Source organism: Lepus europaeus, chromosome 21 (genome assembly GCF_033115175.1).
Source record: "Lepus europaeus isolate LE1 chromosome 21, mLepTim1.pri, whole genome shotgun sequence".
Classification (NCBI taxonomy): domain Eukaryota; kingdom Metazoa; phylum Chordata; class Mammalia; order Lagomorpha; family Leporidae; genus Lepus; species Lepus europaeus.
The window spans coordinates 18566938-18594262 of NC_084847.1; the positions used below are offsets into that span (position 1 = coordinate 18566938).

A 27325-nucleotide genomic window follows, 5' to 3' on the forward strand; every position below is an offset into this window, starting at 1 on the left:
CTCCTGGCTTCGGCTTAGCTCAGCCCCAGCCATTGCGGCCATTTGAGGAGTGATCCAGCTGTTGGAAGATCTCTCTCTGTAACTCTGCCTTTCAAGTAAAAAAAATTATATTGTATATTAGTATACTAAGTTAACTGAAATTTACTCTTGTATACAAACATTACTGACTAAATATTCTATCTGAAAAATAACTATTTTTTTCTGAAAATGATCTGCATAGAATGGGAAAAAATACACTAAACAGAATATGTCAAAATAAATATTTATTGACACTTGAAACTTTATGTACACCTTTAAAAGTAAATGTGCAAATGTGGAGAATTTCAAAAATCAATCCAAAAGTGCAAATGTGGAAAATTATAAAAATCAATTTAAAACTCCTTTCCCCAAAGTTTAAATGAACATTTAAGATCAGTAGTGCCATCACCATCAGAATAAAAGTTAAATCTGATGCACACAAGTAATTATTTTGTGTCCTTCAGATATTCTCTCTTATAGTTACAACTGAAAGTAAACAGAGGAGGAGGTCAAGTATATCCAGAAACTGTTTTCATCTTATCTTGACTCATACATAGCGATATATAAATATATTTCCATCTTTTTGTCCAGCCAGCAAATGAGAATCTGTACCAGACCATTTAACAAAAGACCAACTTTGGTGAGAGGCTGGTGGAAGAAGGGCAGTGCAATGACCTAGAAGCAGGTCCCAGATGGCGATTGTTCCAGAAGTCAAGACTGCTGCTGCAAAATGGTCTTTCACATCACCTTCCAGGAATCTGATAGGAAGCAAAGAAGAAATAATTCAGATCGCAAACTAAAAACAATTTTCAAACCATCTACTTATTTATTTTATGTTATCTGAAATGCAGAGTAGAGGATATAGACAGCAATCTCCCACCTGCTGGCTCACTCTCCAAATGCCTGCAAAAGCCAGGGTTGAGTCAAACCACAGCCAGGAGCTTGGTACTCAAACCAAGTCTCCCATGTGGGTGACAGAAACCCAAGTACCTGACACATCATCTGCTACCTTCCAAGATGCACTTTAGGAGGCAGCTGGATTGAAGCAGAGCAGCCAGGACTTGAACCAGACACTCCGATATGGGAGACAAGTTCCCAAGGAGCACCTAACCACTGCACCAAACTACCCCTGCAATTTCTATTGTTATAATAGGCCAAAACCAGACTCCCCAAAGCATCAATCAGAAGGAAACTCCCGGGACCGGCGCTGTGGTGCAGTGGGTTAACGCCTTGGTCTGAAGGATTGGCATCCCATATGGGCACCAGTTCTAGTCCCGATGGCTCCTCTTCATTAGTGTTTTTATGAAGATGTGGGTTTCTTAACTGCGGGCCAAATGCCGCTATTCCCCCACCTTCAATTTCATTTAAAATGTTTTCCTTATGGAAAAAATCCTATCTAATCCCATACCAACGGGGTTCAGGATACAGGGAATCTGGAATTTGACTAAAATCCGCTACCTTCATCTTTCTCAACATCCTCACTCTGATCTGCAGTGTCTCGTGCTTCCCATCCGTCTAAGTGACAGGAAGACACCTGGTTTTGGCATCTGCACAGCGCCCTTCAACGTGCAACACTCAGGAACAGCAGCCATGCGCACTTGCCTTCCGGCCTGCCCTTGAGGAAGGCAGTACAGCATCACTCCCACATTCAAGGACGTCTTAGGGTTAACTGCAATCAGCTGAAACACAGGGCTTTCCAGCGACTCACTGTCTTTGGCACAAGGATGATTCAGAACAAGAAACAGGAGCCCCTAGTTTAGGAGAAAAAAATTAATTACAGACATGATCAACAGGTTCACAAGCATCCAGGATTAGTGACTGCCTGTCTCTCCCCAACCCCCACCCTGTCCCACCCAAGCAAGAACTTTAGAGATTACTGTTCCAGCAACTCTTTGCTAGGCATGGAAACTAGCTCACTCTTTAATTTCCTTCACCTTAGACCTGACTACATCTCATGCAATCCACTTGGGGAAATGCTGACACAGGGAAAGAAGACCCATAAACACATGTAGAGTCCTCCAATTAGAAATTCACAACATTTCCCATAAAAACAATATTATAAGTGGCGACTGGATTCTTAGGCCAGCCCACAAGAGCCTGTTTAAAAATTAGGCACTGCTACTCTCCACTAAGAGTAAGAATGTAAAAAAAAGATATCATCAATTATGTTGATTTCTATGGAAAAAAGGGCAAAGATCTCTCCAAGCTTTAAAATCACAGGTTCTAATGTGCGTGTGTACGTGTGTGTTGGTGGGGGGAGGAGTGGATTGTTGAGAAAGTTCTCTTTGGGAGTACGATGAGGAAAATGAACTACTGGACCATTTTAGAATTAGTAGCATTCATTTCTATCTTATACATTTCTAGACTGAGTTTTCAAATGAAAATTATTTTTAGGAAAGGCATCTGGCTTGGTAGTTAATATGCTGGTTGGTAAGCTCATATCTCATATCAGATTGCTAGGGTTCAAGTCCCAGCTCTGTTCCTGATTCCAGCTTTCTGCTAAAGTAGACTCCGAGAGGCAGCAGCCACTTGTAGAAGGCCTGAATTGTGAGTTCCTGGTTCCCAGCTTTGCCCTGGCCCAACTCTGGCCCTTGATGGCATTTGGGAAGTAAACCAGTAGATGGGAACTCCACCTATCTCTCAAATAAATAAACAACAATTTTTAAAAAATAAAATTAACTCAGGGCTGGCACTGAAGTGTAGCAGGTTAAACAGCTGCCTGCAGTGCCAGCATCCCATTCAGGCACTGGTTCATGTCCCAGCTGCTCCACTTCCAATCAAGCTCCCTGCAAATGTGTCTGGGAAAGCAGCAGAAGATGGCCCAAGTCCATGAACCCCTGCACCTAAGTGGGAGACCTGGATGAAACTCCTGGCTTCAGCCTTGCCCACAGCCGGCCAATGCGACCATTTAGGGAGTGAAGCAGTGGATGGAAGATCTTTCTGTCTCCTACTATCTCTGTAACTCTGCCTTTCAAGTAAGTTAATAAATCTCTAAAAAAAAAAAAAAAAAAAAAAAAAAAAAACCTACTTTTGTATTTAGAAAGTGTCAAATTTTAAAATGCTAAATGCCACACATATAACCATGGCCCACAGGCCAATTCCTGCCCAACACTAACTTTTGTATGCTTCACGAGTTAAGAATTTTTTCATATTTTGAAATGGTTGAAAAAAATTCAGACTATTTTGGTGCTGTGAAATTATACGAAATTCAAATTTCAGTGTCCACCAAGTTTTATCAGCCTCATCCCTTCATTTGCATATTGTCTACGACTGATTTTGCACCCCAGCAAGCAGAGTATTTACGATAGCCTGGATGGTCAGCAGAGCTGAAAGGATTCACTCTCTAGTCCTTTGTGGAACAAGTTCACACTAAACAATCGTGCAAAAGATAATAAATGATCATTTCTGAAGGTTCGCTGCATGGTGGACTTTTACTTACTATCTTACATTACTGTATCAAAAAGTTTAATACCAGAGGAAGGGTAGGGGGGAAGTGTGACTATGTTCCTAAATCTGTATATATGAAATACATGAAACTTGCATAACTTAAATAAAATTTAAAAATAGTTTTAATTCCAAAGTTGTAATACAAAAGGCACAACATTATTTAAATGCATAATAGGTAAATTCTATAGACAAATTCAATCCTCTAATTTGAAAGGTAAAAAAAGTTAGGCTCAAGATTATGTGATAGACTATATAAGAGCACTCAAGTTTTGAGTTCAAATTCCTGGGATCCTGCTTGGCTATGGAGGTGATTCTTTGCCTGCAGGCGCTAATGCTCTTAGGGTTACTACTGATGCCAGGCAAGTCAGTCTCCACACAAGCATTAAGCCTGCTGCTACTGCCTATGCTTGTGGCTTCTGAGTTACTCTCCCCTCCTGGACAGCTACCTCCAATCTGTCCAGATGTCAATAGCTGAACATCTGCATTTGTTTCTATAAAACACCAAAGTCTAAGAGAAAACATGTCTAGGACATTTTAATCGTTCTCTTTAAGGATATTTACTCACATCATAAATTATTCACAGCAACATGGCTGGGAGTCAAGTCTTAGAGTAGGCACAATATTTTCAGCACAAAGTCACAGGTAGAAACAAATGTCTAAAAGTCATATGATCAGCAAATCTACCAAGCAATCACATTGTAGCAATACTATTTTTTTCCCATAACTCTCAAGTAATAACATTACCATCCAATTTTGAAAATATAGGTAACAGGGAGGGTCTGTTTATTACATACTGAGTAATAACACACCAAGTGGGGCAGATCACTACTTACCATTTCAGAGTACGCTTTGTGACAGACTGAAGCATGGTAAGAATCATCAATGTGCATATTCTTCAGGAGCTGACCAGTTTTTAAATTCCTTAGACAACAACAACAACAACAAAAAGCTGATCATATTTTCCCAGCAAACTGGTTTTCACACGTTTTTTTTATTCATCACTTCATCTTTTAGGAGGAGACCAAGGAACAAACTGAGAGGTACCTTAGTTTTGTTTAATCACCAATTTAGTTAAGAACCGTAGGTAAACTTTGCCAAGAGTTTACTTTGCTACTTCAGCCGTAAATTGACTCTGTTAGGCCATAACAGAATCTCTCCAAAGTCATGAGAAAAGCTTTCCACCATCTGATCATGTCAGATTGTAATCAGAAACGTGGTATGGTGCTGGAATTGTGACTTTGTGGTATTTCTTGATATGCCTACATTTTGCAAGGAAAACAAAACGGCCAGGAAACCACATTTGGTGGGTAAGAGACCACACCTAAAACAGACTTACAATTATGTCTCTAACACATATGGTACATTAGATGCAGATCAAGAGAATGGAAGACTGAGCTGGGGGAAAAAAAAAACAAAAAACAGAAACAAGAACAGAGAGAAGAGGGTGGAATATAAAGAGACAAAAGAGAAAGTTTGTTGGAGTCACTTCTCAGCCTTAAAGATCTGTGACACTGAGAACTGCTCTTGCAGGTTATTCTACTGATGAAAAAACTTTCAGCTGGTTCCCCATTAGCTATAAGATAAAGCCCAAGTGAAAGTTCCAGTTCTTGCCACTCCAGTTCTGACCCAGCTCCTTGCAAATGTGCCTGGGAAAGCAGCAGAAGATGGCCCAAGTACCTGGGTCCCTGCTACCCATGTGGGAGACCTGGATGGAGTTCCTTGCTTATGGCTTCGGCCTGGCCCACCCCTGATTACTGTGGCCATTTTGGAAGTGAACCAGTAGAAGATCTCTCTCTCTCTGTCTCACCCTCTCCTCTTTACAAATGATTTGATTTTGCTATTTTTTTAATCAGATCTCCACAGTTTTTTTTTTTTTTTAAAGATTTATTTACTTATTTGAAATGCAGTTAGAGAGAGGCAGAGACAGAGACAGAGAGATCTTCCATCTCTTGTTTCATTCCCCAAATGGGAGCTGGGCTGATCGAAGCCAGGAGCCAAGAGCTTCTTCCAGATCTCCCACGTGGGTGCAGGGGTCTAAGTACTTAGGGCCATCCTCTGCTGCTTTCCCAGGTGCAATAGCAGGGAGCTGGATCAGAAGTAGAACAGCTGGGAATTGAACTGGTGCCCATACAGGATGCCAGCACCACAGAGAAGTGGCAGGCAACACCACAGCACCAGCCCCTCCCACTTCCTTTAACTGCATTTCAAATGAAAAAATAAATCTTTTTTTTGTTTTGTTTTTTAAGATAAAACCCAGGCTCCTTTTCATGGTAGTCATGATCATGAACCCAGTACTGCAATACATTACTCACTGCTTTCTTTCCCCAAATCTTACTGACCACAGAATAAATGAAGCACATCCCTGGCCCTAGACCTCTGCTCAAGGTATCCTTTCCAATGCCCTCTCCATTATCAGCCAATTCCCATTTGCTCCCAAATGCTGGATCCCATCCCACCTCCGCTGAGCTCCATGAACTCAGGTAGACTCTCCACTCTGTCTACAGCAGTCCACCACAGCCCCTCTCCTTTAATTCCCTTCCGCACTGTCAGTATGCCTCCTTTCATATTTAATATATGCTGCAGTAGGTTATAATGCATTCATTCAATAAATACAGAACTTTCCATGGGCCAAGTCCTGTGTATACAAAACTAACAAAGGGGGAGCAGGCATTGTGGTGGAGCAGGCTGAGCCACTGCTTGTGAGGAGCCCAGCATCCCTTATGAGTACTGATCTGGGCCTGGATGCTCAAACTTCTGGTCCAGCTCCCTGCTAATGTGCCTAGGAAGAGAGCGGAAAATGGCCCAACTTTCCTGCTGCTACCCTTGTGGGGGATCCGGATGAAGCTCCTGGCTCCTGACTTCTGCCTGGTCCAGCCCCAGGCACAGCAGCCACATGTGAACCAGCAAATGGAAGATGAATCTCTTGCTCTGCAACTCTGCCTTTCAAATACATAAATAAAAATCTTAAATGGAAAAAAAAAAAACTAAGAAAAGTAAATTTCCATGTGCATAGGCATGGTTCTCTTTCTATAAGGGATACCAGAATAGGGTTACCGCCTATAGAGGTTAGGATATGTTCTGTAGTTAATAACTGCGCTCTCCTAAACCCCAAAGCATTTTGTTCAAATCTGTCAGTTTGACCTTGTATGAACTGTAAAGGAACTGTGCTGGAACTGCATACTTCGAATTGTGAAGGAATCTATTTACACATTAGACTTAAGGGGCACCTTGGGTCCAGGATTCCTATCTGATTCATCTATGCAGATTTCACAGAGAATGGTACACTGAGCAGACACTCAAACATCTGCTGAGTGACTAAAAGATGATGTTCAGTTAATATAGCTTAATCATGATGAAATATTTTAGACCTTCAGCAATAGATATTTTTTTTAAAGATTTATTTTATTTATTTATTTGAAAGTTAGAGTTACATGGAGAGAGAAGGAGAAGCAGAGAGAGAGAGAGAGAGAGAGAGAGGTCTTCCATCCGCTGGTTCACTCCCCAGAGCTGTGCTTATCCGAAGCCAGGAGCCAGGAGCTTCTTCCGGGTCTCCTACATGGGTGCAGGGGCCCAAGGACTTGGGCCATCTTCTACTGCTTTCCCAGGCCATAGCAGAGAGCTGGATCAGAAGTGGAGCAGCTGGGACTTGAACCAGCACCCATATGGGATGCCGGCACTGCAGGTGGTGGCTTTACCCGCTATACCACAGCACCGGCCCCCTTCAGCAACAGTTTAAAAAAGCCAATCTGAACCTTGAGTATAGCTTAAACTTTTTAGACATCTACAATATCAATAGTTAAATAGGAAAGGTGAACAAATCATAAGCATGAACGTAAAATTATAGAGATTGAAAAGTAAATAATAGCTTTTGCTTCTATTATCAATACATCTTTGAGTAGTTATCCTAAGCAGACACTGACAACAGATATAAGACATATACCTACCTTCAAGTACCAGAAAAGATGAACAACATAAAGCAGCAAATGTTCAGTTAAAAACAAGGGCAACAGAAATTAAGGGAGGGAAACATCCAGGAAGACCAAGATGATTCAACAGAACAGAAGGCAACTGTGGGGCTGAAGACATCCCTTAAGGGAAATGGAGAAGCCACACGGAGGGGCTGGCGTTGTGGTGTAGTAGGTTAACCTGCCGCCTGCAAAGCCAGTATCCCACATGGCCACCAATTCCAGTCCTGGCTGCTCCACTTCTGATTTAGCTCCCCACTAATGGCCTGGGAAAAGCAGCAGAAGATGGCCCAAGTGCTTAGGCACCTGCCACCCATGCTGGAGACCTAGAAGAAGCTCCTCACTCCTGGCTTTGGTCTGGTCCAGCCCTGGCCACTGCAGGGATTTGGGGAGTGAACCAATGGAAGACCTCTACGTCTCTCCTACTCTCTTCTGTAACTCTTTCAAATAATTAAAATAAACCTTTGGGAAAAAAAAAAGCCATGTGGAGAGACCCCCTCCTGAACCTCAAATTCCTTTGTGATCAGCCATCACTAGATTACATTGGCAGTCAACACCCATTTGGGCCCCAAGGAAACAACAAAGCTTCTGAAAAAGTATCAATCTATTCTCCTAATACAAAGTAAACTTGAAAGTGCTTATTGCTGGGTACAATTCTCTCCTGAAGTCAGAAAAGAAGTCACATGGGGGACCAGGAGAAAGCTCCTGGCTTCAGATCGGCTCAGCTCTGGCCATTGTGGCCATTTGGGGAGTTAACTAGTGGATGGAAGACCTCTCTCTCTCTCTCCACCTCTCTCTGTAACTCAATCTTTCAAATAAATAAAATAAATCTTAAAAGACAGAAAGCAGATAGCATCTGACAGTAAGAAAAAGCAAAACAGGGAACAGGCATTTTGCTTAACAGTTATGGGCCTGAGTTCTACATCAAGAGTGCCTGGGTTTGATTCCTGGTTCCAGCTATGACTCCTGCTTCCTAACAATGCAGACTCTGGGAGGCAGCAGTGGTAGCTTAAGTAACTGGGTCCCTGCCACCCATGTGGGAGATCTGGATTGAGTTCCTGGGTCCTGGCTTCAGCATTCCCCAGCTCCAGCTGTTGCAGACATTTGGGGAGTGAACCAGCATATGGGAGGTCTCTTTCTGTCTCTTGCCTTCTCAATAAATAAATTTTCAGAAAAAAATCCCACAATCAGGGGTCAGTGTTGCGGCATAGTGGGTAAAGCCACTGCCTGCGATGCCAGCATCCCATATGGGTGCTGGTTCAAGTCCCAACTCCATTTCTAATCTAGCTCCCTGCTAATCGACTGGGAAAAGCAGCAGAAGATGGCCCAAGTATCTAGGCCATGTCACCCACATGGGAGACCAGTGAAGAAGCTCCTAGCTCCTGGCTGCAGCCATTTGAGGAGTGAATCTTTGTCTCTTCCTCTCTGTAAGTCTGACTTTCAAATAAATACACAAATATTAATTAAAAAAAAAAAAAAACCACAATCAAGTTTACAAAGTCTGTTATCCAGTCTTCACAACCTATAAAGTTAGAGGTATATCTGCATGCTCACAGATGAGACTTAGGACCCAGAGTGAAAACTTACCAAATAATAATATTGTTCATAACAGTGGTACCAAGTAGAGTTTCCTCCATCCCTTGGACCTCAGCAAAAGTTAGTATAGTCTCTTCAGGGGGCATCAAAAACTGTTTTTCTTTGATTCTGCATTCAAAACAGTATTAAAAATCAGTAGTGTGTACCAAAGCAGTTTCTAAGTAGCTTTACTACATAACTTTGAACTATGAACAAAAAAAATTAATGAAACACCAGAAAAACATTTGAACATAGAGTCTAAAGTTTCTATAGTGAACATACCCTATTTTCATATCACATCTTCTGGGATATGTTGCAAACATCTCGAATTTCTCATACCCAACATGAAACTTGCAGTTTTCCCTTTCAATCTTCTCTTTCTGTATCTCAATGATTTAACTGCACAAGATCTATCCAGGTGATCAACCTTGAAACCTGGACATTATCCTGTCTTGTTCCTCCCAATCCAGTCTCGCCATGTCCTGGTGACTTTATATCACATCTCACACACCTGTCTGCTTCTTTCCATCTACACTAACACTTTCCTAATTAAAGCAAACTAGTATTTATCTCTTGCCTACATTATTGCAACAGGCCATGAATAAATAAGACAAGGTCCCTGTCTTGATTATTAGGACAGAGAGAGAAATAACAGCAATAAAGTATAACAAATATATAATAAACACAATGTTCACTTCAATTTTCTGTTATTCCTAAGATTTATTTTTTATTTGAAAGGTAGCAATAGAGAGAGAGAGAGAGAGAGAGAGAGAGAGAGAGAGAGATCTTTATCGCTGGCTCATTTCCCAAAATGGTCAGGGCTCGGACAGGCAAAAGCTATGAGCCTGGAACTTCATCTGGGTCTCCCATGTGGGTAGCAGGGGCCAAAGCACTTGGGCCATCAGCAAAGATTCTCAAACTGGGATTCATATGGGATGCTGGCGTCACAAGACAGCAGCTTAACCCATTGTGCCACAATGCTGCCAGCCCCAACCACCCCCCCAGTTGTTTTTTTGTTTTTGTTTTTAAGATTTACTTATTTGAAAAGTAGAGTTACAGAGAGAGAGAGAGAGAGTGAGTTCAGTTTTCAACATGATAATCTGAGTTGTTTGCAAGGTATATAGGCATGCAGGTCAAAAGGTCAAGAAAGAGGTCAGAGTTGGAAATGTATATTTGCAAGCAGTCAGCCTCTAGATGTCACTGAAGCACTAGACATCAAGTATGGGGAATGGGGAAAGGGCAGAGGTAATTAGGGGACACAGAGATTTAGAAGAATGTGGAAGAACCAACAAACTGCATTTGCTACTCCACTGCCATCTTCCCTGCTGGGCCTAGCTTATACCTCTCACCTGCTTCTCTCTAACCCAGTGTTGAGGCAAATCTGTTAATGCTATGCCTACAGCACAGAAAAACAAGATTCTAGTCTCTAGCTTTCTCTGAAACCTGTGACAATATCATTCTTTAATAATTTTTAAAAAAATCAGCCAATACTTTTCTTACCCTCCATCTTCTGCAAATGTCACGACTTCTACCTGTTGGTCACCAAGGGCGCCACTGCAATTGACTAGTCTCCTCTTGGTCAGGCCAATCACAGCTTTTATGTTTCCAGATTTCAGTAGGACTTGCTTTTCACCGTTATCATCACAGGGACAAAGTAATGCCCTAGATCAAATAAAGGAAAAATGAGGAGAAGCCGGGACAAGCCTTTACTATTAAAAGATGAGGTTCAAATTTGAAATGGAAACTTAAGTCAGGGATGTCATTCTGATTTTCTTTTTAAAACAAATCTCTTTTTATGCCAACATTTAGATCCTTTCAAGACTCAACCCTGTACTCAAAATATTATACTCAAACAATATATTACAACCTGCATTCAAAACAAGCTCACCAGAGACAAAGATAAAGGAAAACTGAATCACTCCTTAGTGCTACATACCTGATTTCTCTGATTTCCAGATTTCCCAAAGCTACACACACCAGGTTACCAACATCAGGCACAGGAACTATTTGTAAAATTGGAACCTAAATAAAACAAAGCAGCCAAAAATTAGTTAGCTTTCATTTTCAACTTATATTTCAATTTGAAAATGTACTGCATTCTTTTGTATTTCTGTATTCTCATTGTACCAGGATAGTTTCCATATTAGAATCATGTGAGCAGGTTAAATTAAAAAAAAAAAAAAAAAAAAAAAAAAAAAAAAAACACAACTATTTATGGGGCTGGCGCTGTGGCGCAGTAGGTTAAACCTCTACCTGCAGCACCAGCATCCCATATGGGAGCCCATTCTAGTCTCGGCTGCTCCTCTTCCCATCCAGCTCTCTGCTATGGCCTGGGAAAGCAGTGGAAGATGGCCCAAGTCCTTGGGCCACTGGTACCAGCATGGGAGACCAGGAAGAAGCTCCTGGCTCCTGGCTTTGCATCAGGGCAGCTCTGGCCATTGCAGCCAACTGGGGAGTAAACCAGCAGACGGAAGACCTTTCTCTCTGCCTCTCCCTCTCTCTGTCTGTAACCTCTCAAATAAATAAATAAAATTAAATTTAAAAAAACCTATTTATAAGCTGTAAATCCAAACAAGCTGTATGCCTAACAGTGTTTACTTAGCACTTAATGCAGCCTGCGCTTCTAACAACAGGGTAATAAGTAAGTCATCTGGCAGATAAATAAAGAAAACATCACGCAGCCACTTAAAAACTGATTGCAGGGCCGGCACCGTGGCTCACTTGGTTAATCCTCCGCCTGCAGCGCCTGCATCCCATATGGGCACCAAGTTCTAGTCCTGGTTGCTCCTCTTCCAGTCCAGCTCGCTGCTGTGGCCCGGGAGTGCAGTGGAGGATGGCCCAAGTGCTTGGGACCCTGCACCCGCATGGGAGACTGGGAGGAAGTGCCTGGCTCCTGGCTTCAGATCGGCATAGCTCTGGCCACAGAGGCCATTTGGGGGGTGAACCAACAGAAGGAAGACCTTTCTCTCTGTCTCTGTCAAAAAAAAAAAACTGATTGCAAAGTCCAGGGTTGGGCAGACTAAAGCCAGGACCTTCATCTGGGTTTCCCACATGAGTCCTGGGGCCCAACTACTTGGGCCACCTTCCACTGCTTTCCCAGGCACATTAGCAGGAAGCTAGATTGGAAGTGGAGCAGCCAGGACACAAATCAGCACCCGTGTGGGATGCCTGAGTCGCAGGTAGCATCTTAATTAGGTACATCAGATTGTCTGCCCTGACACACTTATTTAAGCTTTAAGATTCCAACTTACCTCTGTGAAGTGCCAGGTATAATTTTTCTTCCACCGCTGAGCATCCAGAGGTTTCCACAGAGCAACAACGTATTCACATGCAGTTATGATGCATGGCTCTTTGACACCAGCTCTTTCCCACCACATGGCACTCACATCCACAGAGCAGGAACCAGAAGCATTCTGACTCAGAATGACATCAACAGTTAGGTTAAAGGGAGACCTGAGGTTTGTTTTATAAAAAGAATATGTATCTAAAGTAACCAATGACAAAAACTGGGTAAAATACCAGGGAAGTAAAATTGAAGTTTTACATTGGTTGAAACAGTTTTATGGGTCTTACATAACTAAAAAAATTATCCATTGACATATCATGGTAGATTTTAAAATGTATGGCTTCACCATGGAATAAATTCGGACTTAACCGTGAAAAGTCTATAACAACCTGTATTCATCTGGAAAGTAAACACCCTGATGAAAAACTTGTTGGTTGGATGCTACTGCTGTAGCACAGCAGGTTAAAGCCCCAGCCTGCAGTACTGGCATCCCATAGGGGCACAAGTTCAAGCCTCGGCTGCTCCACTTCTAATCCAGCTCCCTGTTATGGCCTGGGAAAGCAGTAGAAGATGGCCCAAGTGCTTGGGCCTCTGCATACATGGGGGAGACCCAGAAGCAGCTCTTGGCTCCTGGCTTTGATCGACGCAGCTCTGGCCATTGCAGCCATCTGGGGAGTAAACCAGCAGATAGAAGACATCTCTCTCCACAATTCTTTCAAGTAAACAAAATAAATCTTTAAAAAAAAAAAGGGGGGTGGTGCTGGTGCAGTGGCGTAGCGGGTTAAAGCCCTGGCCTGCAGCACCGGCATCCCATATGGGCGCTGGTTTGAGTCCCGGCTGCTCCTCTTCCGATTCAGATCTCTGCTAAGGCCTGGGAAAGCAGAAGATGGCCCAAGTCCTTGGGCCCCTGCACCCGCATGGGAGACCTGGAAGAAGCTCCTGGCTCCTGGCTTTGGATCAGCTCAGCTCTGGCTGTTGCAGTCATTTGGGGAATGAACCTTCGAATGGAAGACCTCTCTCTCTCTCTCTCTCTCTGCCTCTCCTTCTTTCTCTGTGTAACTCTTTCAAATAAATAATTCTTTAAAAAAAAAAACAACAAAACTTGGTGGTGGAAGGAGGAATAACACTGAAGCAGCATACAATACACCTCTGCTTATGACAGGAAGAGCACTGTGGATCCAGGAGTTGGGGAACATCTTTTTCTGCCAAAGGCCATTTGGATATTTATAACATCCTTCATGGCCCATGCAAAATCATCAAATTAAAAATTAGCAGGTTAGTCTCCACCAGCAATGCCAGCATCCCATACGGGTGCACTTTGAGGACTAGCTGCTCCACTTATGATCCAGCTCCCTGATAATGTACCTCGAAAGCAGCCGAAGATGGTCCAAGTGCTTGGGCCCTTGCACCTGTGTGGGAGACCTGGAAAAAGCTCTGAGCTTTGGCTTGGCCCAGCCATGGCCATTGCAGCCATTTGGGGAGTGAACCTGTGGAAGCAAGATTTCTGTCTCTCCTCTCTGTAACTCTGCTTTTCAAATAAATAAAAAACAAATCTTAAACAAAATGAGGGAATGGCAGAAGAGAGGCTAAACTGCAGATATACTGACACACACACAAAAATTGCTTATCTACAAATCTGAAATAGAAATGAAATGGGTAATTCCTTAAGAAATCAAATTACTAAAACTGATTCAAGAATAGCTTTGAAATAGACTATAGGTATTACTGTTTATCTTTTTTTTTTTTTTTTTTCAAAGGTAGAGTTAGAGGTAGAGATGAAGGGAAAGTAGGAGGGAGGGAGAGACAGATCTTCCATCCACTGGTTCACTTCCCAAACAGTCGTAATGTCTGGGGCTGGGACAGGATGAAGCCAGAATCATGGAAATCCATCTGGGTCTCTCATGTGAGTGGCAGGGGCCCATACACTTGGACTATTCTCCCCTGCCTTCCCAGGTACATTCGCAGAAAGCTGGATCAGAAGTGGAGCAGCCTGAACTCAAACCCACACTCATATGGGATGCCAATGTTTCAGGCAGTGGCTTAATCTGCTGCACCACCATGCTGGCCCCTACTGCGTGTTTTTTTACAGAAAAGAAATCTGGGATTCAGGGCTAAGTAATTTGCCCAAGGTCATACACTAGTAAACGGCAGAAACACTTTATGTGGATTTGAAACTGCTTCCTCTACAGTAGTGACTCTCAAGAGATTCTGCATCCATAACTCCACGTCGGAGCGGAGGACACATAACAGGCTCTGGAGATATTTTTGGTCACCACACAACACAGAAAAGATTAACCATTCACCATATCAAAATCTTAGAACTGCTACCCATTTTCTTTAAAAAAAAAAAAAAATGACTTATTTATTTATCTGAAAGGCAAAGTGACAGAGACATCTTCCACCTTTTAGTTCACTCCCATAGGGTCAGAAGAGCTGGGCCCTGGACAGACTAAAGCTAGGAGCCAGGAACTCCATTCAGGTTTCCCATATGGATGGCAGGAACTCAGGTACTTGAGCTATCATCCATCACTTTCTTTTCTTCTTCTTCTTTGTTTTTTTTTTTGACAGGCAGAGTTAGACACTGAGAGAGACAGAGAGGAAGGTCTTCCTTCCGTTGGTTCACCCCCCCAAATGGCTGCTACGGCTGACGCGCTGCACCTATCTGAAGCCAGGAGCCAGGTGCTTCCTCCTGGTCTCCCATGCAGGTGCAAGGCCCAAGCACTTGGGCCATCCTCCACTGCCTTCCCGGGCCACAGCAGAGAGCTGGACTGGAAGAGGGGCAACCGGGACAGAACTGGCACCCCAACCGGGACTAGAACCTGGAGTGCCAGCACCACAGGCGGAGGATTAGCCTAGTGAGCCACGGCGCCGGCCACATCCATCACTTTCCAGACACATCAGCAGGGAGCTGAACTTGAGGCAGAGCAGCCAGGACTTGAATCAGCACTCTGACATGGGATGCTGGCATCTCAAGCAGCTGCTTAATGAATTGCACTAAAATACCTGCTCTCTGCTACCCAATTTCTTATAAATCATCAGAAGTGATTCTCCTAGAAACATTACACCATTTGAATAGGAAAGGCATGAATGATTCCAGTTTGACTCTCACTTTCTGCAATTGCTTGATTTAAATTTAGGTATGAAGTTCAGTTACTTAAGTTGTTCTTGGCAACAGCATGACATATAAACTTTAGAAGAGCTCAAAATACAAATACTGGGAAATACTGTGAAAAACAAATTATTCAAATCCATTTTTCTGCATTTGCTTGCTAAAGTATTTTTAGTATTAGTATTAATAGTATTAAGAATGAGAAACCATGTGATCAAATTTTTTTTCAATTTTCTGGGGCAGGTATTTGGCCGCGCAGTTAAGACACTTATATCCTATATTGAAGTGTCTGGGTTTGTGTCCTGGCTCTGCTCCGGCTTCCAGCTTCCTACTGATGTGAGTCCTGGGGAGCAGCAGGGATGGCCTAAGTAGCTGGGTCCCTGCTAGCCCTGGATTGAATTCCCAGCTCCTGGTTCTGATATGGCTCAGCTCTGGCTACTGCAGACATCTGGGGAGTAAACCAGTGAATGGAAGCTCACATTCACGTTTTCTTTCTGCCTCTCTGATAATTAAATAATATTTCTTTAAAACCAAAACGATGTTCTTCAATTCGGATATTTTTCACATGTAAGACACACTATAAGGGAAACACTCTTCTGACCTTTAACTTTGAAACCAGCTGTAGGGTATGTGAGTTTATGCTATCATCACAAGCAGGAAGATCCGCCACTTCTGTCTGTGGAAACAAAAGTCACACCATTAATCTATACCATATGCACGCTATCTGCCCGCACCACTTACTCATCAAAATGTCCACTTCATGTTTTTAATTCGTCTGGAAAGTGCAGCAAGGCTCCAAATGCAACTGCTTCATTGACAAGAAATCTCATACTTTAAAAATATGTATTTTAATTAACTCTAACTTCCCTAGAACAAGCTTAATGTTTATAATGTAATCACAGCAAAGAAATGTGTTCAAACATTCTAAACACCAAGGGGCCAATGTTGAGAAATCATGCTGTCCCTGTTCACCAAGACACCTTATTCCTTAAGAGGAAATTTCACCAAGGCAGCAGATTGTACCTGTTCCACCGAATGTTTATGCAACTCCAGACATATGTTTCCACAAAGTTGATTTTCTTGGATAGTCAATGACTCATTGGGCAGAGGTGTCACTGGAGGGCCAGAGTGACAGTCACAGGCAGGTTGTCCTTGCCTACCTGACACATGCGCACTGGTATCCAGTGTTGGTGTGCTTGTTGAACTGTTGCATTGTTTACTATCACTATCAAGTCTGCCTGTGTCTTTCAATTGAGAAAACTGGGATGTGGAGAAAGTCTGTCCGACAACCTCTGCAGACACTTGTTCACAGTATGCCTGGGAGCCAAAAACTGGGGTAGTACCTAGCATGGGAAAAACAGGTGAACACATGTCTGTGGTAGACGTATCACTATCATCAGGTCCAACAGTATTTAAAGGAGTGAAAAGCAGTATAGATGAAGAAAGGCCCTTCTTTGTATTCTGGCTTTCAAGGTTTGTCACGTTAGGGTGTGCTTGTCCTGATAGAATACGTTCCTCTTCCACATCCTCCATTTCTGTATCTATTTGTTTAGGAATCAGTTCCTCCATAAAACAATATCCCTCTTGAAGAAGCTTCTCTCCATACAGTTTTGATTGAAAAGGCTCAATTTGTTTTTCTGAGCAGAGCTTCAGTTTTTCAAGTTTAAGGGAGCCAAAGTCTTCATCAGGTAACTCAAAGTCTGTGACATTAAGAAAAGATGACAGTTGCTTTAAACTTAACGTTTCATTCTTACAAAATGGAGCACTGAAACCATCATCATCCAAAGCTAAATGAGCATCACTAGTGGGAGAAAGGGAATCCTCTTTTTGACAATGACCTTCCTTCCCTAAAATAAAAAATAAGCAATAGTAAAAAACAAAAAACCCAAAAACCAACAGAAGAGACATTTATACGCAATGAAGAGTGAGCTTCGAAACTCATAGTGGAAAATGTTCCCATCCATGACTTTGCAACCTAGTTGAGGGTTAAAAAAACATAGTTCAGTGGTTAACTAGCAGCTATCCTCCTGCAATATCCAAAATGGTGCAGTGCTGGCAGCATTAACTGGAGGAAGATCAGGATCGAGTTCAAGCTTAAACATTGATTGGCTGTATAACCCCGTGCAGGTCAATTCATTTCATTTTCCTCCTTCCTCATTGTCCATCCTAAAGGAACCAGATTCTAAATCTCTGCAGTCCTTCCTACTTCTACTTTCAACAGGTTTCTTCTCATTAAAGAAAACTTAGTTACCTTTTCAAGCAAAGAGTTATTTATTGTTTTTTATGCCTGGAATCACCCACAATTCAGAATAAAGCTGCACTCAACTGAAGAATAGAAAAACAAACCGTGGTACATAAATGAGACATTCAGCTATAAAAAGGCACAAAGCACTGATAAAGGCTGTAGTATGGTGGGCATACCGTGAAAACATTATACTAAGTGAGAGCAGCCAGACACAAAATATCACATACCATACAATTCTATTTATATAAAAAATCCAGAATAGGTAAATCCATAAAGTCAGAATGCAGACTGCTGATTGGTTCAGAGTAGTTGGGGACAGAAGTGGGAAACTACTATTTAATGTATATGAGGTTCCCTTTTAGGGTAACGAAAATGTTTTTCAACAAGATATGGATTATGGCTGCATAATGTAAATGTGCTAAATGCCACTGAATTGTCCTTTAATGCAGCTAATATCATTTTATGTGAATATTACCTCAAACCGTTTTTTCTTTTTTAAGGTTTGTTTATTTGCAAGGCAAAGTGACACAAAGAGAAAGGGAGAGACAGAAAGCGATCTTCTGCTCACTGGTTCACTCTACAAATGGGTTAAGCCAAGCCCAAGCTGGGAGCCAGGAACTCCATCCAGATCTTCCACGTAGGTGGCAGGTGCCCAAATACTTGGGCCATCTTCTACTGCTTTCCCAGGCATATTAGCATGGAGCTGGACTGGAAGCAGAGCAGCCGGGACTCCAGGTGCTCTCATATGGCATGCTGGTGTTGTAGGCAATGGCTTAACCTGCTGTGCCAAAAGGCTGGCCCCAAGAAAAAGTTTTTAAATATAGTTGCAGGTTACTAAAATCATTTACACTATTTCAAAGTTTAAAAAAAAGTTCCTAAATTATTATTGATTGCTCACTTTTTAATTTCTTTGTATTCTTGTTGGCTTAAAAGATGATGAAAAAAATCATGACTTTTATTTTTAATCACTTATGGCTTATAGACCAAAGTCTTCATCCCACAGGATAGAACAGCCTGCTGCCAATTTTTGTATATAAAGCTTTACTGGAACATATTCATCCTTACCTATTATCTATGGCCACTTTTACACCACAGTTGGTAGCTGAGACACAGAAAGATGAAAATATTTCCCATCTGGTAATTTAGTTTACTGAATCCTAGTTTGGAACCACAGTGGATTATGTAGTTTTCAAGTATTTTATCAGATATTATTTCATTTTGCTAGGTATGACTATATCCATGAGTAATGAATACAAAGTCTAAACTACAACATATTCTCCAAAATCTTGTGTCCCATGGACTTAGAGACTATATTTTGTTGTTCAGGCCTTATCGTCACATGGTCAATTCTAACAGTTTTCCAGTGAACTCTTTCTCTAACATTTTGTTCTACTTATTCCAGGATTCTATACAGCAAAGATTGTATTGTGGAAACAGTGCTGTGGCATAGTGGGTAAAGCTGTGCCTGCAGTGTCAGCATCCCACATGGGCACCAGTTCAAGCCTCAGCTGCTCCACTTCCAATCCAGCTTCTTGCTAATGTGCTTAGGGAAGCAGCCGAAGATGGCCCAAGTTCTTGGGCCCCTGTACCCACCTTGAAGACTCAGATGAAGCTCCAGGTTCCTGGCTTTAGCCTGGCCCATCCTAGGCCATTGTGGCCATTTGGGAAATGAAACAGCAGATGAAAAATCTCTCGCTGCCTCTGCTTCTCTGTAACTCTGACTTTGAAATAAACAAACAAATCTTCTAAAAAAGACTGTATTGTACCTGAATAAATATTAATTTTTAGGTCAATACCTAATATATTTTCCTTTTCAGTGTCAACTTATCAGCTACATTACCGAACTCTCGTATAGTACTGCTAGGTTTGAATCCTAGCTCTATCGTTTTAATTAAACTAATTAATCTCCCTATGCCTTAGTTTCTTCATCTGTAAAGTGAGGATAACATAGATTCTACCTCATGAAGGACTACTGTGATGAATCAATGAGCTATTTACATAGCATTTAGAATATGCCAGGCATATAGTAATTGTTAGTTATTCACCATCATCATCTTCATCAAACACACCTTCATTTACCTTTAATTTTCTTCTTACCATGAACAATTGCTTTTTTGTTCTGGTATTTGTACAAGGCGACTTTGTCCTTGGACCTGTTAACACCTGATGTGCTGGAAGTTGGCAAAGGTAGTTCATGATGATCCAATGGTGGGGTACAGACTGATTTTCTTTTTCCTTTATGCCTTTTACTAGATGGTTGGATAACTGTCTTCCTAGAAAACTTACTATGTTCAGCTTGCCCAATGGGAGAGCTAACCTCAGTTAATGACTGAGAAGGACTTCCTGAACTTGATCCTGTGCAGGTTCCTGACATCCTAATTTCATTTTGGTCAGTTTCTTCATGGGAAAGCTTTAAAATATTAGTTGCTTCCTTATTTTTGTTTTTAAACTCTTTCTTCCTGATCCCTAAATGACTTTGAATTACAGCCTCCAGAGCTACTTTCCTCTGGCAATCTGACATGTTTCGTGTTGTTCTAACATAATATTCTGCAGGAAACAGAAGGCCTTCAAGCATTGTGCAAGAATGTATTTGATTGTCTGTAGAAACAGGAGCAACAGCTTCTAAGCTGAGACTCTTAGACTGACTTAGAACCTCATTTTCCTTAAGACTTACATTTCTACCACCAAGAGTGCTACTGGGAGAACTGAAAGATTTTTCTGTGTGATTCTGCTTTTCTACACTATGATTTTTATTTTCTCGCAAGTTAGTGTAACATAGTTCATTTTTAGGAGATGAATTATCTGCCTGCAAGTTAGGACTTCCAGGCAGCCGGCTATTTGCACTTATAGCTTTACTTACTGGGTTATCTGTAAAGTCAGTCTGGTTTTTGCCTCGTGCCTCCAAGTTAACAGATGAAACAGGGCTAACGTTTTCTAAGCTTGGAGTAATAAGTTCACATTTATCTGTAAGAGGTGTTTGGTCAAGGTGCTGATTATTACTGCTATTTAATGGACTGTGCGAAGGGATTGTAATCTCCTTAGAAAAATTACTTCCTCTTAAGAGTGGATCAACATCCCTTTCTGGCTTTGCAATTGGTGGAACCGATACATTCACTTCATCAGTTTCTGCAACTGGCACTGGAGAATCAAGAATTTCAGACTTAGGACTAGAAAGGTGAATTCTTATTTCAGTTACTGGTGACCCAGGATTTTTGCTACAGGTTTCCTCCTGTTCCTTTTGTCTTTTTCCAGATGGTATGAGTGAATCAGTGTCAAAGACATACTCTCTCTCCTGAGAAAGAGATGTTTTCTTCTGCTGCTTCTTTCTTTTCCCTGGCAACTTATTCTGCTGTTTCTCACCATCAGGGCCATTGACCCTGCAGGGAAAATGTTCTGGGATGTTATCAGTCCTTTGTGTATATAATCCTTTCTCTGGGCCATCTCCAGGGGTAAAGGACTTGGGCTCAACACCAAGTGTGACAGATGTCTTTTCTCCAGTTTCTTTGTGGAGATGGGTATTGATTTGTAACTTGTTACTAGGAAATACTTTGTTTTTAGGTTCTGAGGAGAAAAACAGAGTATACAATTAATATTTTTGTTCTAAAACACAAAAAAAACTAGCAAACATTCAGGAAAGAATCAATACAATCAATAATATTTCATTCAGGTAGATCAAGGTCCAAGTTATCAAAATTCTACCAACCTAGAGAATTTTCAGTATATGTAAACAGAATTGTGTTGAAAAGGTCATTTTAAAATTTTATTTATTCCATTTATTTGAAAGGCAGAGCGATAAACAGAGTATCTGTCCGCTGATTACTCTCCAAATGCCTGTCACAGTCAGGGCTGGGTCAAGCTGAAGGCAGGAACTAAGAACTCAACACGGGCCTCCCATGTGGACACCAGGGACGCAATTACTTGAGCCATCACCTGCTACCTTCCAGTGAGCACATTATGCAGGCATCTTCAATCGGGAGCACAGCCAGAACTCAAACCCAGGCACTTCGATATGGGACGTGGGCATCCCAAGCAGTGTCTTAATTACTGTGTCAAACATCAGTCCCTAGAAAGTGTTTTTAAACTATAAAACTTCCCATCATTTATCACAGTCACCTTTTTGCTTAATTTTCTAATCTCATCTGGTGTTTTATTTCATGCATTTTAAAAAAGAATTTTACCTCAAATAATTTTATACCACTTTCTCATTTTAATAGCCTCCACTAAACTTGAGTTTTAACACCAGAAAGGAACATTGTCTTTCTAAGAATATTTCAATCTATATATTTTTCTCTGTGCAGATATCTAAATTTTAAAAAATTGTATCTATATTTTAAAATAATTATAATTTTTAGAAGCTAAAAGGGAAAAAAAGCAACTACTATGTAATCCAACTGAAAGTATAATTCATTGCTCACAGTTTGGAATATTAACAAATCATCTATCTACTAAGGGTCTAGCATCAAGAAAATATGGAGAACTCTTAGAATTCAACATTATAAAGACAAGTAATCTGCTCAGAAAATGGCTAAAGTAGGCAAGCATTTGACAGAACATTTTAACAGTTCCTCATAAATTAAACATAGAATTATCCTATGGTTAAGACATTCCTTGGGACACCTGCAACCCATATTGAAGTACCTGGGTTTGATTACTGGCTCTGCCTCCTGATACCAGCTTCCTGCTAACACAGACCCTGGCGGGAAGCAGTAGATGATAGCTCAAGTACTTGGGTCCCTCATCCACACAGGAGACCTGGACTGAATTTCCAGCATCTACTTTTGCCCCTAACTCTGGCATTACAGGCATTTGAGGAATGAGCCAGCAGATGGAAATTGTCTGTTTCTCTCCATCTCTCTCTCTCTTTCTGACTCTCTGCCTCTTTAATAAATTTTGCTTAAAAAAGGACAAAGGACTCAAATAGAAATTCTTCCAAAGAACATATGCATGGCTAGTAAATATATGAAAAGATGTTTACCATTACACTAGTCACTAGGAATTACAAATCGAAACTACAACTTGATGCTACTTTACATTCATTAAGGTAGCTCTATTTTAAAAAATGAAAAAATTTAATGTTGCTGAGGATGTGGAAAAATTGGAACCTTGTGTGTTATTGGTAGGAATGTACAATAATACAGCTGGTACAGAGAACATTTTAAAAATTCCTCATAGAATTATCTTATGACTCAGTAATTGTAACCGTATATATGTATCCAAGAGAATCAAAAACATATCCATACAAAAACTTGTAATCAATGTTCATAGCAGAATTATTCATAGTAACCCAAGAGCAGACAACCTAAATGTCCATGTACTAATTGTACATTATATTGTGGTATGCATACGATGGAGTGTTATTCAGTTTCAAAAACAAATGAAGTACTGATACGTGCATGGATGGATGGAAGGATGTTGAAAACATTACACCAAGTAAAAGAAGCCCATGTATTGTATGATTTCATTTATATGAAATGTCTAAAGTAGGCAAATTCATATGAGATTATTGGCTGCCAGAGTTTAGAGAAGGAAAGAGCAGGAAGGATGAACATTTTGTTGGCTAGTGAAAATGTTCTTGAACTAAATAGTGATAATGGTTGCACAGTCTTGTGAATACACAAAGAACTACTGACTTGTGCACTTTAGAAAGATACCCAAGTGTTTTTTTTTTTTGACAGGTAGAGTGGACAGTGAGAGAGAGAGGGAGACAGAGAGAAAGGTCTTCCTCCGCCGTTGGCTCACCCTCCAATGGCCGCCGCGGTAGCGCGCTGCGGCCGGCGCACGGCGCTGTTCCGATGGCAGGAGCCAGGTGCCTCTCCTGGTCTCCCATGGGGTGCAGAGCCCAAACACTTGGGCCATCCTCCACTGCACTCCCTGGCCACAGCAGAGAGCTGGCCTGGAAGAGGGGCAACCGGGACAGGATCGGTGCCCCGACCGGGACCAGAACCTGGTGTGCCGGCGCCGCGAGGCGGAGGATTAGCCTGTTGAGCCACGGCGCCAGCCGATACCCAAGTGTTTTAAAAAAATATCTCCAATATTTAAGCATTAAGTATAATTTCCAAGATGAGAAGGAAAATGAGCAACTAACTAAACAATCCATCTGAAAGTATGATTTCTTGAGTGGATTTTATGGCATATGAATTTTACATTAGTTAGTGTCAAATGCTAGCCCTTTTCTTCTGGCTGTGGGGATAAGACCAACAGCCAAATATACCAGAGAAATGCATAATAAAGCAATAAAAGTAAATGATTACATTTACCTGAGTGGTTTAATTGCTGTGAGATTTCCTGTTCCTCTATTGTTTTCTTTATAGAATTCTTAACCTTTTCAGCTCTTTGGGCACGCTAGGGAAAACAAAAGTAGCTCAAGAAATAAAATTTCTTTACAGTTATCATTGTCCAGAACTGTTTTTTTCATTTAATTAGTACTACAACACCTTAATTTGAGATTACACTTCACTTACCTGAAGGCGAGCCAATGTCTTGCTGTACTCCCTTTTCAAGAATGCTAATTTTTCCTTCAGCTGGAAGAAGAAAAGCAACAATATTGAGTTAGTGGAGAAGAGGGCTCAGAGGGAAGGGATACAGTGCCTTTCACACAGGAAGATGCAGGGCGGGGAGTGGCACTGGCCCACAGACCTGGTTTCAGTTCTCACACTGTCTCCATGCCTTGACATGAACTGTTTCCATCACTTGGAACATTTCCTCCCTCTGCTAACTCCTACTGAATCCTCGAGCCTCACCTTAGACTTTTACTTCCCTGGGGTTCTGGGTTCTTCCCCAAATCTAGGTTAGACACCATCTCTCCCCTTTGCTTCCCTGAACACAGCATGTACTGGATCACACTATGCTGTATGTTTTCTTCTTTTTTCTCTGAGACCTCGGAAGGCAGTAGAGCTGTCATGTTCCATCACTCAGTAAAAGAATATCTGGTCAGGCAATGGCTTGGGTCTCTTTTGCACCTAGAATACCAGTGACTATGTGACTATGGGATACCCACTATGTGTCAATGATTGTTCTAGGTGCTGGACACTTTACCTTCAGTGAGGGATACAGATAACACCACAAACGAACAGATAATTTCCCAAGATAATAAATTCCTAGATAAACAGGGGATGTGAGAGTGTACAGATTAGCTAGAGTGATTAGGGAGGCATTTCTGAGGACTAGTATTTCAACCTTTACATGGAGAACAGAGAGCTAGCTTTGGGAAGATCAGAGGGCAAGGTAGTGTGTGCAGAGGGAACCACAGAAGTGAAAGACCCTAGGCAGAAAGGGATAAGGATATTTGGAAACACACACGCCAGTGAAATTGGAGCTTTCACTGCTCAATTCCCAACTGGGCACAAAGTAAGCATTCAACAAAGAGTTATTAAGTAAATGAATAGGGTTGAGTCAAATTACTACCCTCTGAATGTTTAGATTCCTGCTGTCTCTCTGGTTTGTGTGGTTCAAAGGATTTTCTACGCAGCAAAGTCACCTTGTTTTTTCTTTCTAGGAAACTTTTAGAGCCATACATCCTTCAGCCAATAAAACATCACCTGGATTGCTTTCCTAAGTATCTACTTTTTTTTATTTTTTTAGGTTTCCTACCTGCAAAATACACTACTAGACAAATTGCTAATTGTGTGAATTTTTCATAATTATTTTTTCCCAGCTTTGAGAGCACTGTTTACTACAGCACTTCTGGTATTAAACACTATCTCTACTCATACTCAATTACAAAATAAAAAAAAATAATAACTGACATATTTATAAAGTTGCCTTGGTTGTGCTAGGGACTTCTCTAAGTGACTTCCATATGTTGACTCATTTAACCCTCACAATAACCCTAATAGATTCTATCACTATCACCCCCATTTTTTTTAAAAAAAAGATTTAGTTATTTATTTATTTGAAAGGCAGTCAGAAGAGGAGCAGCTGGGACTTGAACCGGCGCCCATATGGGATGCCGGCACTGCAGGCAGCGGCTTTACCTGCTATCATCCCCACTTTACAGATAAGCAAACAGAAACACAGATTAAGCAATCTGTCCAAGATCACGGCTTGTAATGGCAAAATCAAATCCATGTAGTTGGGCTCTAGAATCTGTGTTCATAACCACTGTGCTTGCCTACTTGCCAGCCACTTTATCACAATATCTGGGAATGACACTGTTTATTTGTAAATGCTTCTCACATCCGCTAGAAAGTAAGCCAGGCTAAAGGGGACCCATGAGCTAATGCAGAGTTTAGCAAGACAGCAGAAAATACATACAAATTAAACCTCAGAACAGCCTGGAAATGACCTAAAAGTGTATCAGTACATTAATACCTAAAGAAACAAGGGCACTTACAAACTGCACAATACCGTACAGAACTTGTTTTCCTTAAGATTTATTTTGTTTGAAAGGCAGAGTTACAGAGAGAGAGAGGAGAGACGAAAGATCTTCCATCCACTGGTTCGCCCCCAAGCAGGAGCCAGGAGATTCATCCAGGTATTCCCCCTGGATGCAGGGGCCCAGAGACTTGGGCCATCTTCTGCTTCTTTCCCAGGCACATTAGCAGGGGAGCTGGATCGGAAGTGGAGCAGTCGGGACTCGAACCGGGGCCCAGCTGGGATGCCAGTGTGGCAGGTGTTGGGTTAACCCACAATCTCTGCCCCTTTAAAGAACTTTAAGGGAACCGGAAATTGCAGAACTACTCAGACCATTACACTGATGAACCTGCCGAGATACTAATTTTTGGTCGCGAGGGATATACTCCCTCGCCCCCGTTCCCCCTACACACACACACACACACAAACATCAAAAGATCTGGAAGCACCAGGCTGTTAAAAAGTTACTGGGGGGGGGGGGGGGATGAGGGGGAGAAGCCATGACTGAGTGGGGAGGAGGGGTGAGGAGGAAGGGTTCAGGGAGGCGGTGTGGCTTAGCAGTTAAACCGCAGCCAGCGACACCGGCATCCCATCGGCCCCGGTCTGGCTGCTCGGCTTCCGATCCAGCTCCGGGCTGACGGCCCGAGAGCGCAGAGGAGGAAGGCACAAGGGTCTGGGCCCCCGCCACCCACGTGGGAGACCCGGATGAAGCTCCTCGCACCCGCCGTTGAGGCCATCAGGGGCGTGAACTAGCGGATGGCACGTCTCCCTCTCTCTAACTTTTGCCTTTCAAGTAATTAAATAAATACATCTTAGAGTGCGCGGCTGTCACCAACATTCTTCCTCACACGCCACCGCGTGAGCTCCGCGCGAACCGACGCTTCCACTTCCTGCGTCCCCTCACACGTCCCCCTCAGACCCGAACGGAGGCCAAGTCCGAAAGGACGGCTGCCCTCCGACGGCCAACGGAACCGAAGCCAGGCCTGAGTCCCGGGGCGGCGGGGTCAGCCCTTCCCGCGCGCCCTAGCACCTTTTCCTTCTCTTCACTGCTGAGGGGTTTGGTGGCAGGCTCTTCCATCGGGCCGGAGGCCGGCCGAAAAGAGCTCCCGGCGCCGGGCTTGTGGACAAGGAGGCCCGGTAGGCTCTGGGTCCCAGAAACGAACCGGCAACCGTGACTCGGATCACCCCAGCGCCGGCAGCGACCTGAGGGCTCAAGCCGGCGGCGCGCGGTCAACCCTGGCCAATTAAAGCCACTGCTCGGTCCGCGCACGCGCAGCCAGGGAGGAGTGCCGAGCAATCGCCCGGGGTCGCCTAGAGGAGAGCCGAGC

At 42.3% G+C, this 27325-nt stretch overlaps 1 protein-coding gene across 15 annotated transcripts; it reads right to left on the minus strand.

Moving 5' to 3' along the window:
* Positions 1 to 294: 294 nt before the first annotated feature.
* On the minus strand, positions 295 to 27228 carry PALB2 (partner and localizer of BRCA2). Of its 15 annotated transcripts, none has more exons than XM_062180860.1 (13): positions 27028 to 27228; positions 24107 to 24166; positions 23903 to 23987; positions 19743 to 21206; positions 16424 to 17100; positions 16002 to 16076; positions 12257 to 12418; positions 10942 to 11027; positions 10506 to 10667; positions 9018 to 9134; positions 4299 to 4386; positions 1621 to 1769; positions 295 to 776 (listed from the first exon to the last, which is right to left on the minus strand). In XM_062180860.1, exons 1-13 carry the CDS (start codon positions 27073 to 27075, stop codon positions 566 to 568), a joined length of 3384 nt encoding a protein of 1127 aa, XP_062036844.1. In that variant the 5' UTR covers positions 27076 to 27228; the 3' UTR covers positions 295 to 565. The 15 variants fall into 15 exon arrangements, with proteins under 15 accessions (XP_062036844.1, XP_062036841.1, XP_062036842.1 ...); XM_062180857.1 differs by having other exon boundaries at positions 16424 to 17247; XM_062180858.1 differs by having other exon boundaries at positions 19725 to 21206.
* Between the last annotated feature and the right edge of the window lie 97 nt (positions 27229 to 27325).